General features: G+C 36.6%; 1 protein-coding gene across 1 annotated transcript; it reads right to left on the reverse strand.

The window, feature by feature from the left end:
* Positions 1–9,010: 9,010 nt before the first annotated feature.
* On the reverse strand, positions 9,011–17,325 carry LOC147504848 (protein disulfide isomerase-like 2-3). The gene is made up of 9 exons (XM_086557563.1): positions 16,978–17,325; positions 16,735–16,893; positions 14,196–14,309; positions 12,147–12,304; positions 11,390–11,489; positions 10,733–10,909; positions 10,495–10,640; positions 9,547–9,693; positions 9,011–9,391 (listed from the first exon to the last, which is right to left on the reverse strand). Exons 1-9 carry the CDS (start codon positions 17,119–17,121, stop codon positions 9,217–9,219), a joined length of 1,320 nt encoding a protein of 439 aa, XP_086413689.1. The 5' UTR covers positions 17,122–17,325; the 3' UTR covers positions 9,011–9,216.
* Positions 17,326–18,211: the final 886 nt, after the last annotated feature.

Raw genomic sequence — 18,211 nt, forward strand, 5'->3', positions numbered from 1 at the left:
TGACTATTTTGGGCTCTAGTTGATATATTTTAATTAATTTTTTTGGTCTAGGGCTTTCAAGAATCAAGCAACGTCCAATTTACTTACATTGGGTATTGACTTCCCAATGGTTGTTATGTCTCGGGCTCAGCCTTATGCGCGAATGTAAATTGCAGTGCGGAAAGTAAATTTCAAACAATCATGTAAGCATGCTTAAACACACAAGTATCCTCTTACTTGGGCTTCGAGGAGGTTTATAATTTACCTCTCAAGCCGTGCTTACATGTTGCTTGAGGAGAAGGCGACGTCGGTTGGCGCTTGTTATGAGAATCAGACCTAACCTTTCGAGCTTTACCCTGTTTTAAGTTACAATAAATGCCCACTTAAAAAGCCCACAAGTTGGATTTTTGACAATTTATACAACTTTGCCTTCAAGGGCTCAAACTTAAAACTAAACTAAGATTATACTAATATAGTTAACTAGTTTTAGATTAATCACCTAGATTAACTAGAGTCAATTGGACTTAGAGTGTTGATTACCAAGTTGATTCAAAGTATGTAAGCTATGATCCATAACTTGCCTCACACACTTGAACTTCCCAAGGCAATTAAAACTCTAATCCCTTGGTAAGTATTAAACTTAAACCAAATTTAACTCATGTTCATCATAAGAAATCAATCAAAAACTTTTTTTTTTCCGTTTTTCTTTTTATCGCTAACTATTACAAACAAGTTCTACTATTTTCTCCTACTCTATTACAAAATTCGGGCTTGGAGTATAAATGCTCGTCACAAATGAACTGGACTACCAAAAAATCGGATACACCTTACTGGAAGTGACTGGGCGGTCGCCCGCCAGCGCCGGTGGCTTGACATCGGTTTTTGTCGGTTTGATCAGCTCCTCTCCAGCTTTGTTGTCCCGCAACCTGATTTGTAAAAAAAGTAGATCGATCTGAGAGAAACAATAAAATGAAATGACGAAAAATTGAAAAAAAAAATATAAATGGAGAGATGAGAATGATGCTCCCTTCTTAGATTCTCAACCAATCACTCTCACTCTTTCAATCCATGATGGCAGCGCTATTTGAAGTTTTAGTTATGGTGGAAGTATACTTCAAAAGAGTTTTGTTTTAGAAGTTGAGGTTCATCCTAAATTGTTTAGAGTTTGAGTGAGGGAGATATGAAGAAGAAAGGTAGACTCTTGTAGGATTAGAACGGTTCTAAGCTAATGAACTTATAAGATTTGATTGTTGTATTGAAATAACTTGAAAACATGAAAGGGGAAGATTGATTAAAACATTGAAATAAAAGCAACAAACAAGATTGAAAATTAAAACAAAGAACAAGAAAATAATAAGTTGATTGAAATAAAGAAAAGGAAATAACAAGTTGATTGAAATAAAATAAAATAACAAGAAATTAAAAACATGAATTGAAAAACAAGACAAGAAAATAAACAAACCAAAATGGTCTGAATCCTAAGACAATCGATGAGTTCTCTTTCCCTTGTTTTTTGTTTATATACCCCTACTTTTGTCATTTATAGATTTGCCCTTCTCCATTACAAACTAGACACCTCACCCTTTCACTTTTGATTTTGCTTTTGCTTTTGCTTTTTGGTTTCTTCATGACCAAGGTAGGTGTAAGGAGAAAAGTCTTCATAATTTGAGATAAGGGCCTCCATCTTTGGTCTTCTGATTTGATGACTTTGACTGTTGACTTTGACCCGTTGACTTTGACTTTTTTAGCACTTTTCCATAGTAGCTACTAGTCTTCATAATAAGCGTGATTAAGGCTCCTTTTGGTGCTAAGACGCAGCTTTTATGATAAGTGGTATGAAATACTCTTTAACCTGAAAAATGCAGTAAAAGCTATGAGTTGTCTTTTTCGTTAAAAGTAGAGGACTCAGAATGCAAAGAATATACGGGTAATAAAATGCACATTTGGGAGCTGATCAGGTTCTTCTTTTTGGTCTATCCAATTCTTGCCATATATATTATAGAACACTTGTGTCCATAAAGACCCATGGTCATGTATAGCTTTCTAAGCCAACTTAGAGAGCATGGCCTTGTTCATGTCATGTGCTCTCCTAAACCCAAGACCACCCCAGGCTTTAGGAGTGCAAATATGTTCCCACCCTATGGTGTGCACACTTTTTGCTTCATCAGTCTCATTCCACAAAAACTGTCTACATACTTTATCAATTTTTTCACAAGTTGACACAGGGAGTAAGTATGTAGCCATAGCATACAAAGGGGTGGCTTGAGCCACAGTTTGAATCATAACAGCTCTGCCAGCTTGAGACAACACCTTGGCTCTCCACCCCTTTATCTTATTATTGACCTTATCTACCAGATAATCAAAGTCCTTAGTTTTCTTTCTTGACAGAGCAATGGGCACCCCCAAATACTTATCTTTCCTATCAAAAGTCCCCATTTTCCAAAACCTTTTCAAAATCATTTTGTGTCTACTATGGACATTATTGCTACAAAAAATACTAGATTTTTCATAATTTATTTTTTGTCCTAAAGCAGCACAATAGTCCTTTAGGAGTCCTTTCAAAAAAATCCCCTTCTTTCATACTAGCTTTTGAAAATATGATCAAATCATCAGCAAACATAAGATGGGTAATGTCAGGTGAATTCCTTTTTATCTTGATGCCATGAATATCACCATTAGCCTCAGCCTTAGCAATCATCCTTGACAAGGCCTCAGACACAATAATGAAAAGGTAAGGTGAGAGAGGGTATCCTTGCCTCAGCCCCCTATCAGGGGTGAAGCTTTCTAGGGGAGTACCATTCAAGAGAACTCTAAAGAAGACTATGGTTAAGCATTGAAGAATGAGATTTCTCCACTTTTCACTAAACCCCAGTCTTCTAAAGATATTGTCAAGAAAGGTCCACTCAACCGTACCCTATCATATACCTTGGCCATATCTAGCTTTAAAGCCGTCCAGCCTTTTTACTTGGTTTTCATGTGCTTCATATTGTGGAAAATTTCATAGGCTAGGCCTATATATATTATCCCCAATATTTCTTCCTTTGATGAAATCCCCTTGAAAAGGCGACACAATCTTATGTAGATGTGCTTTAAGCCTATTTGCCAGAATTTTTGATATTACTTTATAACTATAGTTGCATAAACTGATTGGTCTGAACTTTGCAATGTGATCAAGGTTGGAGATCTTTGGGATCAGAGTAATGAATGTTTCATTGAACTTGGGGTTTAAAATCCCAGTTATAAAAAAGTCCTTAATGAAATTAGAAATACTAGGTCCCACAATGTCCCAACACTTATGGTAAAAGACCCCTTGGAAACCATCAGGCCCAGGGGCTTTCAAACTTCCCATCCTCTTGATCACATTCCAAATTTCATTATCAGTTGGACAACCAGTTAAGATGTCATTCTCTCTATCAGAAACACAAGGATTGAAGAGATCCAAAATGTTATTATTGCTTAGGTGGTCATCAGAAGCAAAAATATCATGGAAATAACCATTAATGGTCTCTCCCACATCCTTCCTTCCTTCTTTCCAACTCCCAGCATCATCTTTAATCTTGTGGATGATGTTCTTCCTCCTCCTATATACAGTGGAGAGGTGGAAGAACTTGATATTTCTACCACCTTCTTTGATGTAATGAATGGTGGACTTCTGTTTCTACAAGCTTTCTTCCTTAGCCACCAAGTTAAGTAACTAAGCCTTAAGGAATCTAGCCTTCTCATGATTCTCTCTAGAGGGAACTCACATCAGAATTCTTTCTAGTTCCCTCTGAGTTTTCTTAATGTTGGTAAAGATATTCCCAAAACAGCTTTTATTCCAAGCATTTAGAGAGGATTCAGTAGCCTTCAGCTTGTGAATAACATTACAATCAGGTCTGATATCTCTAACCTCATGCCAGGCTTTATCAATAACAGTTTTACAATTATCATGCATGAGCCACATGTCAAAAAACCTGAAGGGTTTCTTCCCCATCTCATCCTTTTTATTTAGACTAATAGCCATAGAAAGGTGATCAGAGATAGCATTCACCATATTTCTAACCTCAGCATTAGGGAAGAGGGTCATCCATGTAGTGGATGCTAGAGCTCTGTCTAACCTTTCGAGAACATTGGCCTTATATCCTCTGTTATTATTCCAGGTAAACTTTAGACCTTTGTAACCAAGGTCCACAAGTCCCAGATCACTAATCATACTGTTAAAATCAAACATGTATTTATTAAAAATACTTCTCCCTCCTACTTTCTCATCCAGAGAAGTTATAGCATTGAAGTCCCCAAAAAGAATCCAAGGGCCTAGGATGAGAGGTGCTAGCTCATGCAACTCATCCTAAATCTTCTTTTCTCATATGCTAAAACGGAGAACCATATATAAAAAAAAAAAACCATGGAGCACTTCAAAATCGTGATCCAACTTTCCAAAGACAAGACAAGACCACCACCACTCAAGCCAGGTAGAGAAAAGAAAAGCAACTATCATACTTAATAGCTTTACTTAACCTAATAATACTATCATTACTTACTTTAGTTTTCGAGAGACAGACAATATCTGGTTGGTGCTGTTGAAGCAGGTCCTTTAGTTGTTGAATTGCCGTGGGGGAACCAATTCCCCGGCAGTTTTGGGCGAGCATCATTGAAGTGTAGGTGGTTGTACGTGTTGGGACAGCCACAACGAACCCTTGTTGTGTATACCCTGAGTCTTCTTCCTCTTCTCTGTTTGCTTGTGATCCACTAAACAGAGACATGCTTACCACCTTTGCATCTGACATTCCCTCTACAGGATTGTTACTACCAAAGTTTCCACCTTCCCTGTAAAAATCCAGCCTCCAAGCCATTGATTTGCTCACCATGGAGTCATTTACCACTAAGGGTAGTGGTTGGGTGACACTATCTTCATATCTCGATTCATATTCCACCAAATTTCTTTCTGATCCTCTGACCCCTCAGTAGCTGGTACCATCTGTCCTTCTTCATTTCCCTACCCATTGCTTGATTCGCTTGACACAGAGATGATGGTTGCATTCCATGGTATGAGTTTGTTCATTTTTCCTTGCTTCCTCATTTTTTCTGCAAAGATCCTAGATTTTTTAGATCTATTTATCACATTCCTTACCCCTTTCCCCCTCAATTCATCACTATTTTCTCTTTGATCCTCCATATGTGTGATCTTCCTCTTACAGTTTAGATCTGAGTTAAAACTCAGTTCTTCCAAACCAGAAGATAAGGATGGTCTTGAGTATGGTGTGCTTTTAATCTCCGCTCTCTTCCCCATTTTCTCTCCTCACATAACCAACCTTTTGTAGGTCTTGTTGCCTGCTTTGACCAATCTAGCATGTTGTGTCAGTTTTTCTGTGATTCCAAACTCAGGAGAACTAATGCCCTCGATACTTTCTTCTAGGCGGAGAGGTGATAAGACCGGAGTAGGTGAGATGGTGGGACTTGTGTTTTCTGTTTCCATTGACTGGGCCTGCCATGTTACTATATCATTATCCTTGTTACCCCTATCACTACCCAAGCCTAATCGTTCAACCCCCATACTCCGGTCCACCTCCATCCTGTCTAACCCACTAATGCCTTAGCTGGGCTCCCTTAGATTCGAACCCACATCTGAGCCCATTTCATCTGATTGCCTATCTTCTAAGCCTACTCCAACGGCTCTATATATCCTGTGCCTCGGTACCTTTGTCCTGTTCTGTTTCTCTAGATCCACTTCCAACGGTACTCTGCCTAGTCACCATTGACACATGTTCATCCCTGCCCCCAAGTTACCCTTGCTACCACGCCTCCCTACCAAGATCAGAGATTCCTCCCTGTCTCTTCCCCCAGCTGGTTCTTCACCAAAGTGCAGTTTCCTCGGCGTTTCGGAAAAGGTGATGGATTTCCTATGCATACTCGATAGTCCATGAAAGAAAATCCCTGCCTTGAGCAAGAACTTATAGTTCAGCTTGACATCTTTCGGTGAACCACCAAGTTTCGTTAGGGTTCTTCCATGTTGTGCTTTGATTGAGATTCCATGGTAGTCATGCCCAATGACCCTATAGAAGTAACAAAACATAGTCAACTTCTCATATTTGTAGCTTATTGGGTAGATCGTCCCTTTCTCCATCTGGAAGTCGACATCTTTCTCTAGTCTTCCCTTGATATCAACTTCTGTCCGGACCCTAACCACCGACAAACTCGGCCGAGCAATTCTCATCGATTTCCATCACTGTTCCCAAGCTTCTTCCTATCTCTTTCATGTTAGCCTCATTAATGTGGTCGAGGGGGAGCCCCCAAATTTGAATCCGGAACTTTACCAAATTGAACCCTAGCTCGTCATTCTTATTTAAGGGCTCCCATTCTTTCATGGAGAACATAAAATTGTAAACTTCCCATGGTACATTCTCAATGGCATGTAAGTATTCTGCCTCCTCAAATTTAACTGAGTAATATCCCCTTGAGATAATGTCAATTTTGACCTCCCCTCTGGACTGCCATTGACGGTGTAGCTCCTCTGCAATATCTGCCAGAGGTGAGAACCGTGTACCATAGAGTTTGCAAATAGCCGTTTGAAACCATTTACCCTTCTCATCCTGGTTGACACATTTTGCCGTTATTACCTTCTTTTCATTGACACGGAGTTTTTGTATTGCTTCCTGTAAATCCGATATCTTACTTTGGCTGGTTGATGATGATGCTCCAGCTGACGACCAAGCTGATAACGCCGTGCATTCCTCAGAATTGGACTCTAAGAGTAATCCCTCTTTACTTCCATAACTTGTTTACCTTAGATATAGATATGCCCCAAAAGTGGGCGAGAAAAGAACTAAAACTCAACAAAAAACGACACACCAATTAGAAACAATGGGTTGAAAGAGAGATTGGTGACTTGTAACTGGTAAGCTCTGGTATGCCACTAGTGATTTAGATTCTTAGTGCAATCCTTCAGATGCAGGATTGCAAGACGTTTGAGACCGAGACCCACTGTTTTCAGCCGCAGAATGTATTAACAGAATCCTCTTTAGCACAAGTTTTAACCTAGGTTTAGAGACTTCCCCACAACCAAAACCATTAACAGGATATGCTACATTGTCTTTAACATCAGCCATATCTTACTTACTAATATTGTTGCTCAACAACGAAAATTAAAACTAACAGGAAAACTAGCTTTCTTTTTTTCGGAAGAACAAAACGAAACATAGAACAAGAGAGGAGAAATAACTAAGAGAGTTTCTTATATATAGAGAGAGAGATTAGAGAGTGGGAAGATGGAAGTACACACTTGGCTTGGAGTTAAAGCTAACTAATTTTCACTACTTTCTATTTTTATTTTCCAATTTAACAACCTGGATTTGTATGTTTTTAACTTCTCACCGCTAAAACAAGATAGGAGAAATAACTAAGAGAGTTTCTTATATATAGAGAGTGAGATTAGAGAGTGGGAAGATGGAAGTACACACTTGCTTGGAGTTAAAGCTAACTAATTTTCACTACTTTCTATTTCTATTTTCTAATTTAACAACCTGGATTTGTATGTTTTTAACTTCTCACCGCTCCTTTTCTAATTTGCCATTTGCAGATGCACATGGCTGTTGCTTGAACGCGTTATTTTCTAATTTGCCATTTGCACATGCACGTGGTTGTTGTTGCTTGAATGCGTTATTTTATCATGTAAGACAAGATTTACTTATCGGTTATCAGTGATGTGCGTCAAAGCATTTTGACCATTTTTACAAACAATGTTTTTTGTAGGGTCGGTTTTGGGTCGGTTCTTACCGGTTTCGGTTTTGGGTCTATTTTTAGCGGTTCTTATCGGGTTCGGTTCTTTCGGGTTTTTTCTTATATTTTGAAAACCCAGACCCATACCCATTAATTAAGTCGGTTCCGATTCCAGTTTCGATTCCTTATCGGGTTATACATTTTTATTGCTAAAATTATTTTTTTTAGTTATATAACCGATATAAAAGTTGGTTTAGGATGAGTATAACACTTGTCATTGATATTTTTGTCCTCTCATAAGAAGTAATGGTCCTAAATTCAATAATAATATTTGAAAGTTATCTAAAAATTTTAAATATATTCTCATACATTATATGTATGTGTGTATTTTAAATCGAACATATGTATATTATACTATACGTAATGCGTCATATATAGAATAAATACCACATATACCACAATTGTTAGTTAGCATTGCACGTATTCGTTATCTAATATATATACATGTAATATATCAAGCACATACACGTTCATGCATTAGTTAATATAGACAGTACATAAGTTAATTCATAGTATACGACTATACGTATAGACGTAGACACGTAAACATTATTATTAATATTTATAATACACATATTTAATGTAAAATTATAAAAAATATATTTAATAACACACATTCACTATTATGCTAAATGTTATATATATTTAATATAATTTTACACCTAACAAATATAGACTATATATAATACTATATATAATAATAATGTTTGGATTTGTTTTTATTTAGTGTAATATAATACTAAATTCTATATATCAAAATCAAACTAATCGGTTCCGGTTTCGGTTCGGGTACCCATTGGTTTTTTACTATTTGGTTCTTTATCGGGTCGGTTCTTAAAGACCCACTTTAAATAGGTCTAATATTTTAGGACCCAGACCCGCTATAAATGGTTCCGGTTCCAGTTCGGGTAATTGGGTACCCATGCACACCCCTAGTTTTTTGTTGGTACTATTAAGAATTTCATTTAGAGTTGATTTACTTTGTCTCAACAACCATCACCATATTATTGTGATCGGCCTCATGACATTGTTGGGTGCCTTGAGCATGTACAGTATTGGGTGCTGCCTTTTATCTGCAGTTATCGAATCGTACATGATTTTGCTTTCTTGCCTGTACCACCATTGATTGTGATCATGATGTTATCTAGCTTACCAAACTGACTTGCATACTTGTGCCACGCTCAACTTTCTGCAATTGTTGTCTACTCTGTATTGAACAAATTCATTGCATTTTCACCCCAAAAAATATAAAATAAGACACCTTCCGATGACTCACTTGCACAAATTGCCTGTCTTACTTCCAACTTTCAAGTTCAAATACATCTTGCCTCTTTACGACATGAAAGGACCAGCGTGCTTGGTACTCTGCATATGACAACGGCAACTACAAAAAGTAAAACTAAGAATCCACTTATGTAGTGATAAATATATTTTCTCGTTGTTCCCTCAATTCTCACGTTCTACTCAAATTTGATCAGGCAATTACAATTCGTCCTTGCTAGCAGTGTCTCCACCCATGAGCTCTTCAAGGGAAAATTCATCTTCTTCGATGATTTCACCATCTTTACCATCCCATGGTTCCGTCTCGACAATCATGGGAGAACTCTCTAGAGGTAAATTTCCCTTCCCACCACGCCCTGCCTCCTTCACAAACTCTCTGAAAGAGAAATGCAATGCAATCAACATTAAAAAATAATAACTAAGATCAACCATTTTTGAAACCAAAACAAGGGGAAAAGATCCATGATCAAGAAGTAAGTTAACTATACTCAATCTGACACCAAAACAAGGGGAAAAAAATCCATGACTTACATGATTTGGTCAAGCTCGAAAGCACTCCGAAGAGGTGCATAAGCACCTTTCTTCACATTCAGCGCTACCATAGCAGGGTATCCATAACCACCTACACCAACACGCTTCTCAAGATCCGGCTGCTTACCTGAGGCTGCCCAAACATAGCTGCAAAAAGGCTTACAATAAGATTCCACTAAAATACAGACATCCAAACCAAGTCTTTCCCGTTACAGCTAATGCTTTCCGACATGCTAAGTTCAAACATTTAAGGTGAATCATTTCAAATTTGTTTAATGATAGTAATAAAAAAAAAAAGCCTTTGTTGTCTATGATTCTAAATATACCAAAATTTCTCTGTTTCCTCCTAGATTTTGATTCTGAAGAGGAACCAATTGCTCATTATACATTAGCGGTATAGAAACAAAATTACTCCACAGCCAAGGGCGGTATAGACAACGTTGAATATAGACGTAGAACATTTGGTCTAATCCAAGTGCTTCAAGTAAACTGGATTGCAACATGATCAGGTATGCAGTTTAACAACTTTATATGACGAATAAGGTAAGCTATTTGGAAATGTACTATTATACTACTTGGCCTAGTTTATACTAAACCAATAATTTTATTTGATCAGCCTACCAAACCAACTTTGGTACACTAAAAATTTACAACTCACATTTGATATTATGGGGAAGAATCCCTTTGGAGAAAATGTAAAGATACATCTAAAGCAAATTAGCAACAATCATTTGGACTTCATCCCGCAGATCAATACTTATTTTCAAACTGAGTACTAACAGAAAGTTTGAAGCACATAATGCACATGATCTCCGAACATGGTAATGCCAGGAGATGGAAAAATAATTGCTGAAAAATAATAAATATAGTTCCAAGGAAATGCATACTAGTGCTGTGTAGCAACTATTTTTCGAGAAAGTTTTTGACAATGTGGACTTTAATACTTACCTATAAGGACTTCTCTTGAACTTTTCTGCAACAGACAGCAACAGCTGCACATACTTGTTTCTTCCTTCTGCCTTTGAATCTAAAATGTCAGGGAGGAAAGAGACGAAACAAATAGCAGCTGAACCACACTTCTCTTCCATCAAAGCCTACATTAGGAAAAGAAGGAAAAGAAGAATAAACACCGGTAATCACTCACAAATCCTCAGTTATAATGTGATAAAAGGATACAATTACTTACTGGACTTGTTAGCTCAGTTACTTCAGGAGGAGAAACATTTGTTTCCAGCTGTTCCAGTGCAAATGATTCAATGGCTGAGGCAGCTCTTGTGCCCTCATAAGGGAACGGGCTATCTTTATCAGCACCAAATACCAAGATTGTAGGGAAACCTTGAACGTTGAACCTGCTCATCAAAGACTGGTGGAATCAATTAGTTAGAAACTACACAATTAAACTAATATGTACATGGAATTCACAATGTGAATTTAGAAGATCAGAAAGTATGCCATATCCCTTGGTAATGACATTCAGCTTTATTTTTAAGTAAAGTGTGGACCATGAGCTCAAAAGCCCGTGAAGAGATGTCATAGACTATCATGACCACACTATAGTGAAGAGATGAACTCCAAAGAATAATTAATCTACTACGAGCTAATAATTAAGTCATGAACGTTCATTCCTGTATAATGAGCACCTGTACAACTTTGAAGCTTAGTTGCGCGTGACAGAAGAAGAAACTTATATATAAGCTACATTCAACGCATCACCAGAGTGGAAAATCTTTGCTGTTTGTGAGAAAATTGTGTAACGGTCGATCAACTAATTACAAGAAGAGGAAAAAATGGTATAACAGGATTCCATGCCAAGACAGGATAACTCAATATCTAAGTTTCTTACCTTATCTGCATCACAATCAACATGCCCAAGTTTAACCTTTCCCTTCAAATTGTTAGCAGCCTTCTTCCATTCCGGTGCCAGCTTTTTACAATGTCCGCACCTGTCAAATAAAACCAAATAGCATTACAGATCACAGATGAACAATAAAAGTAGTGGATTTTGTCAAACAAGTAAGCTTTAGTTATTAAGGAAAAATACCTTACTTGTGTGCAAAATATATATATATATATATATTAAGGAAAAGTAAAATTCGCCTTCCATGACTTTTCAGAAAAACAAAAAGGCTGATGTAGAACTTTGCTTGTTCTGGAATTTCTGGAGAGTGGGTTTTCCAATTTCCACAACATGATGTTTCTCCCCAAGTAGAAATGTCGTAATACCGACTTCATTCTCACTTAGTCACTTGTATTAATCTGACTTTAAAAGTACATTGGTGGGCAAGGAGACTTTCAGAGAGAATCGTTTATATTTAGGTCATTTTCTGGCAAATCAAGGACAGCGAATATCACTTACTTCAAATTTATATCCAGAAATTCCAGCTAGGCATGAACATAAATAAGTAAAAGAAAGAAAATAATAAATAAAGAAAATGATCGTATACAAACACGTTAAACATAACTTCAACAATACTATATTACTATATTATTTTATTTGGTTGAATGTGCTTTTCTTTGGACTTGCTTATTTCAACATCCAACTGATCGAAATTTCTTACCAAATACTCAACCAACAAATTTAACATCCGGAAAACACTTACCAGGGTGCAAAAAACTCCACGATCCAAAGTTCTTTACTTTTAAGGACCGACTCATCAAAATTACGTGAATCCAACTCTACGGATGCACTTGGTACACTTTTCTCAGATGATGCTCCAGTCGTCTTTCCACTTAAACGATCCTTCAGAGTTGCTTTAATCTGCCCATGGTTTCAGTACCTCAGTAACTTCACATACAATCATTACAAGGAGTTCTAAACATAATGAGGAAATTAAAGGAAAATGGAATGTACTTTATAATAAGTAGATATCAAAGATGATTTGAACTGGTTTCAAATTATTATTACAATAATTCTAATAATTTAATAACAATGACAATAATAATTATTATGATCGTTATTGTTATTATTATCATTCAGTGAAGCTGAACTTATTTATTCAATTTTGAACATACAACAAGTTAGGAGTCAAAAGATATGATCCTAGGTAGTATGAAGCTACTAAACAACAACATGAAAAAGCTTACACCTAAATTTACAAGAGCATCCCACTTAAAAGAAATTAACAAATCCCAATCCCTGAAATTGGACAAGCACCTCAGTAATACTACTACTAGGCACTGCCTCATTTTGAGGCATGCCTCAAAAACTAAGTTCTAAACATCAATCAATCATATGAATCTTGGCATGCATTATTCTATGACATGTGTTAACAATAAGCATTCCTCTTGCAAGTACGTCAGCACAATGCCAGAATTTGATGAAAGAAGTGAAAAACTATGTTGTATGAAAAACAACAGAATTTTGGGTATAATTTACTTTTCCCAATTGAATACTGAGACCATCATGAGATTAATGTCCGTAGAAAAGCTTCATTTTAAAAAAATTGTGCGCTGTATTTTTCTTTAACTAAAAAATAAGGGAATTATGAAAGTCTAAGAATGTCTAGGGACTTGGGCAAGAGATGTAGGTAGTCTAATGTAAAGTGGTAGGATCAGTGGCATTTTTAAAGTACGTAGTAGTGTAGTACTAGCTTGTTATAAGTAAAAAGAGTTTTTCATGTTTAACTCAGTAAATAGTCAGGCTGTGTAAATATTTGTGACAACGCACTCTACCAACAGTGATGTCCCTACTTAACCACATACCAACACCTAATGAAGTGCGTGGTTTTCCTTAAAAGGCCTTGCTGCTAAGCATAGATCGATCTTCAGGTCTTTGAAGTATTTGATTTAGAACTAATTAACTAAACCTCAAAGCATCGTAATTTTAATTGATGTTCATAACTAGCGACATTCCGTTCTTCCTGGCTAGCCTCAATAATATATGTGCAAACACCCAAAACCCTCAGGGCATCAGAATTTTAATGCATGTTAACAACCTTCATTCATGACTCGCCTCAGTAATATCTGCAAGTGTGTAACCATGCGTTTTAACACGTTTTTAACATGTCAATCTTGCACTTTCTAACATGTTAACACAAGCCTTGATACATGCATAGCACGTGTCTTGCAGTGTAGATCACAAGAAATATCTGGGAAAAACCGTTTCAAGTTACCAATTTATTTAAGAAAGCAGAGGAGATAACAAGTTTTGACATAAAAAGTATAACGAAAAAATTGTGTCATACACACCCTAGACATGTTTTCACCAAATTATTAATATAAAAATCAATACTCTTCTATTAATCCCAATTATATTGTTTGAGAGATCTCAAGTAATTGTTTTCTGCCATACCAACTATACATCTATACCGTTAAGCAGATTTGCCAATCAAAAGGTTACGCCACTCAAAGTTTTAGCAATTTAGATTTAAAACATGTGCCTTTCAGTTTCAAAGTTCTAGATAATTCAGAAATGCAATGTTTTCTGTTTTTGCCATTGAGGAATTCAGAGTACATCTTGGCATACAAACTTTTGCTTATAATTTTGCCCATTTCCTACCAAAATTTTATTTCCTTATTATATAGATACCTTTCAAAAGAATACACCTAGATAGTGATACAAGAAGCAATTATAGAAATAATGGAAAAAAGAATTCTGGTAAATGAAGAACTGTTTCAAAAATTAAAAGCATATCTCAAGAAATTTAAACCTGTTGGAGTGCAAATTCAGCAATAGGTTTGACATCCCTTGCTCCTTGATAGTCCACTGGAGGCTTACCCGGTGCAAACACCTTTATTGTGGGAAAGCCTTTGATTCCGTACTCCTGTATAAATAACATGAATATTGGTAACAGAGTAAGAGTAAAAATAAATAAGAAGTAAGACAGATAACTAAGATTCAAACTTGGCACACAACACGTCAAGATTAAAGATTCCTTTTTTCTTCATTTCATATCCATTCAACATTTGTAGTGTATTTAATTGATTTATAAAAAATTAACTTCTTAAACAAGTCTTAATTTTAAGAATATGGATTTACCACCAATATATTCCCATAAATCATACGAACCATCGGATTTGTTCAGATGACGAGACTTGCTGAAAATCAATGTTCTTGCGAAAGTTAAAAATTCTTTTAACTTTGATTTTCAAGATTTTTTTACTATAAATATTATTAAAAAAAATTAAAATAACAACGCCAACTTCAATCTTTTAGATTTTGAAAACTTTTCGTTAAATAGTGTTCCATATACGCTTTTGTCTGAAGTAGATAACAGGAGAATACATGCAAGAAGTAAGAAGTTTAAACCACACAGTTTGCAAAATGTAGGTAACGTAATTGAGTTGCTAAGGAAGACCGCTGAAAGTATGTTTTTCATTACATTATCACTTCTCCCTTTACCCATGAATACCACTACTCTAGATGTTTTCCCAAAAGGACTTTCTTATATATCAAACTCGGATTGTGTCCGAATCACACCAATATACTACCACATTGACCTATTTGTCAACAACGTTGTTTTCTTGACCGAAACTACAATAGGGGTCCCATTACAAAAAAAATCTGTCATGTTCACTAAGGGTTCACTTGGGGTTGGGAACAATAAAGAGACCACATTACTTATCAACCAATTGTCCTGGTGGTAGGAAAGTATCTACTCAAGTTATTTGAGAACACACATTAAAAGGATTTAAGACACGTCTGTAAATCTCACACAACCACTGCCATATCTTCCGGACTCTCTCCCAAGAAAATCTAAAGAAATCTAATCTAAATCTAAAGTGGCCCCAAATCTATATTTAAAAAAGACTAAAATTTAATTGAATTTACTCTTTTTTCTCTCTGAGCACAGTTTCAGCGGATCCCCAGTTTCAAACTAGTATGTGGTAGCGTTTGAGGAATGGGAATTGTGTTTGAAATTGTGCTCAGAGAGAAGAAATAGTTAATTCAATTAAACATTTATTCTTTTTAAATATAGATTTGGGGCCACTTTAGATTTAGATTTCTTTAGATTTCCTTTTAAAATTTGCATAATAGGAGAGAGAAAGAGACAAAGATAGGTAAAGGAGGAAAGAGGAACAAGATTGTGTTGGCTCTTTTTGGTGTCAAACTTGTTGAGGAGGTTTCTATCTGTAACTTGAGTTTACATACTGGATTGAGGGATAATACAATAATATAATTAATATAATATCCCTAATATTCGGCAGATATCGCAGTGGCTGTGTGAGATTTACAGAAATGTATTAAGTCCGTTTAATGTACATTCTCAAATAACTTGAGTAGATGTTTTCCTACCATTAGGACAAATGATTGATAAGTAATGTGGTCTCTTTAATGTTCACAACCCCGAGTGAATATAGGAGATGTTTTTGTAATGGGATCCCTTTTGTAATTTCAGTCAAGAAAACAGCGTTGTTGACAAATGGGTCAATATGCCAGTATATTGTTGGGATTATTTATTGGTGTGATTCGGACACAATCCGAGTTTGATATATAGGAAAATCCCTTTGGGAAAACATCTAGGGTAGTGGTACTCATGGTCATGGCCCATGGGTAACGGGAGAAGTGATAATGTACTGAAAACATACTTTCAGCAGTCTTCCTTAGCATAAAAATTATGTTACCTACATTTTGCAAACTGCAGTGTTTGCAGTCGGGGAAAATAAGACCATAACCAAAATGGGAGGGTAACATAACCTGGATCAGACATTTGGTCTTAGTAACCAAAAATACTGAGATCCTAAGATACTCTTCGAAATTACAAAAGAGATTGGCATGTCCATTACACTTCACGATTCGACAAACCATTATAGTGTTGACATTGAACGTGATTTCTAAAACTTTTGACGGTCGAGAGGGAAAACTTTGATTTATTCATCAAAGTCGAGTATGAAAATCTTTCCTATTTGCACTAATATTGCTTTCTTGGTCATGATCTGTATGAATGAAAGCTTGCATTGAAAAATTGAGATATCAAGGAAACACGGGTGAGTAGATCCATCATGGGAAGGTCTAAAGGACGTTCAGTGTTCTTCATAAGACACATTGTCTCTTAGATGTTAAATTTTAAGTTTGTTCTTATTCTCTTATACATATGAATGTGTTCAGTGGCCTACTGGTCCAAGATTTTAGGTTTAATCCCCACCTTCAACTTGCTATACCTAGTTTGTCGCTTATCTTATGTTCAAAATCATATTAACATACTAATAAACTCTTTCATTTAACAACAAAAAGAATAATATTAAAACCTGAGCAAGAGATTGATGAGCATCAGCATCAAGAGAAGCTACAGTAGCAACACCTTTCAATACAGTAGCTGCTTTTTCCCATATAGGTGTCAATGCTTTACAGTGTCCACACCACGGTGCAAAAAATTCAACCAAAACTACACCATTTGAATTTAATACCTGCCCATCACAAAAAAAACCCGACAACATTTGAATTCTAATTTTGAAATGAACAAAAAAATAAAAAATTGGATACATACATACCTTGGACTTGAAATTGGTTGGGTTTAATTGAAGTACGGGTGATGACGGTCCGTAAAGTGCAGTGACGTGGTGAATTAGACACAGTGATATTAGTGTTGAAATGAATAACACTTTTTTTTGTGATCTTTTTATTAACAACAACATTCTCCTTCTCGATTTTCTGATCTATTTCTTCTCTTTTTCTTTCTACTTGTTTTAGCTCTTACCTTCGTTTCGGCTTATTATACTAGTAAACTGCATAGCAGTGGGGCGTGAGCGGAGAGGGAGGAGTGGAGAGGGAGTGGGGCGTGAGCGGAGAGGGAGAGGGAGAGGGAGGAGTGGAGAGGGAGAGATTGAGAGGGAGAAGGATGAATAGGAGAAGATGAGGACAGACAGAAACCAACCAAGTAATGTTTTGGGCCACCTTACTCCCACCCGGCCCAAAATCGTTAAGCTCGGCTTCACTAAAGAAGTAAGAACTGCGTAAGAAAGTGGGAGGAGAGAGGAGCGGAGATTGAGAGGGAGAGGGATGAATAGGAGAAGATGAGGACATACAGAAACCAACCAAGTAACATTTTGGGCCACCTTACCCCCCTCTCCCAAAATGTTCGCTCCGCTCACGGATTATTCCACGTGAACGTTGTTTATAGATTTACACGTACCATAGCGAATGAGAAGAGGACACGTGTGCTACATTTATGTGTTATGGCCCTTTTCCCCGCTAGAGGCCTGACATAGAAATATTGACGGGCTGGGGTGAGCATTTGAATCTTTTTTTTATTTTTTTGGTAGATAAAGCAGGGTGTTTAGAGAGGTCTCTTACCCATTTTCATAAATAAATGAGCTGATTACGTCTTTGCATATTCCTTGCTTATAGCATCTTCATATACAATTTTCTTTACATCAACTAGGTACAATTTCAATAAAAACAATAGTAAGGATATTAGCAGCTAATGCATCTGCTAACATATTAGACTCTCAGTAAGCATGTACAATAGAGAACACATGTAGTTTCCCTATATAGCGCTAAGAAACTACAATGGGGAGGTTTTGGCAGCATCACATGGAAGGGCAGACCATAACAACATAGCACTCATTGAACTACAAGGATTGATGCAAGGAATAAAGCTGGCTACATAGCACAACATCAAGAGAATTAAAGCACAAACGGATTCAAGCAATGTGGTATCATTCATGAAGGCCAAGGAACAGTACCCCATGGCATGCAAAGAACACTATAGATGGCATTTCAATC

This window comes from Coptis chinensis, chromosome 4, assembly GCF_015680905.1.
Source record: "Coptis chinensis isolate HL-2020 chromosome 4, ASM1568090v1, whole genome shotgun sequence".
Taxonomy (NCBI): domain Eukaryota; kingdom Viridiplantae; phylum Streptophyta; class Magnoliopsida; order Ranunculales; family Ranunculaceae; genus Coptis; species Coptis chinensis.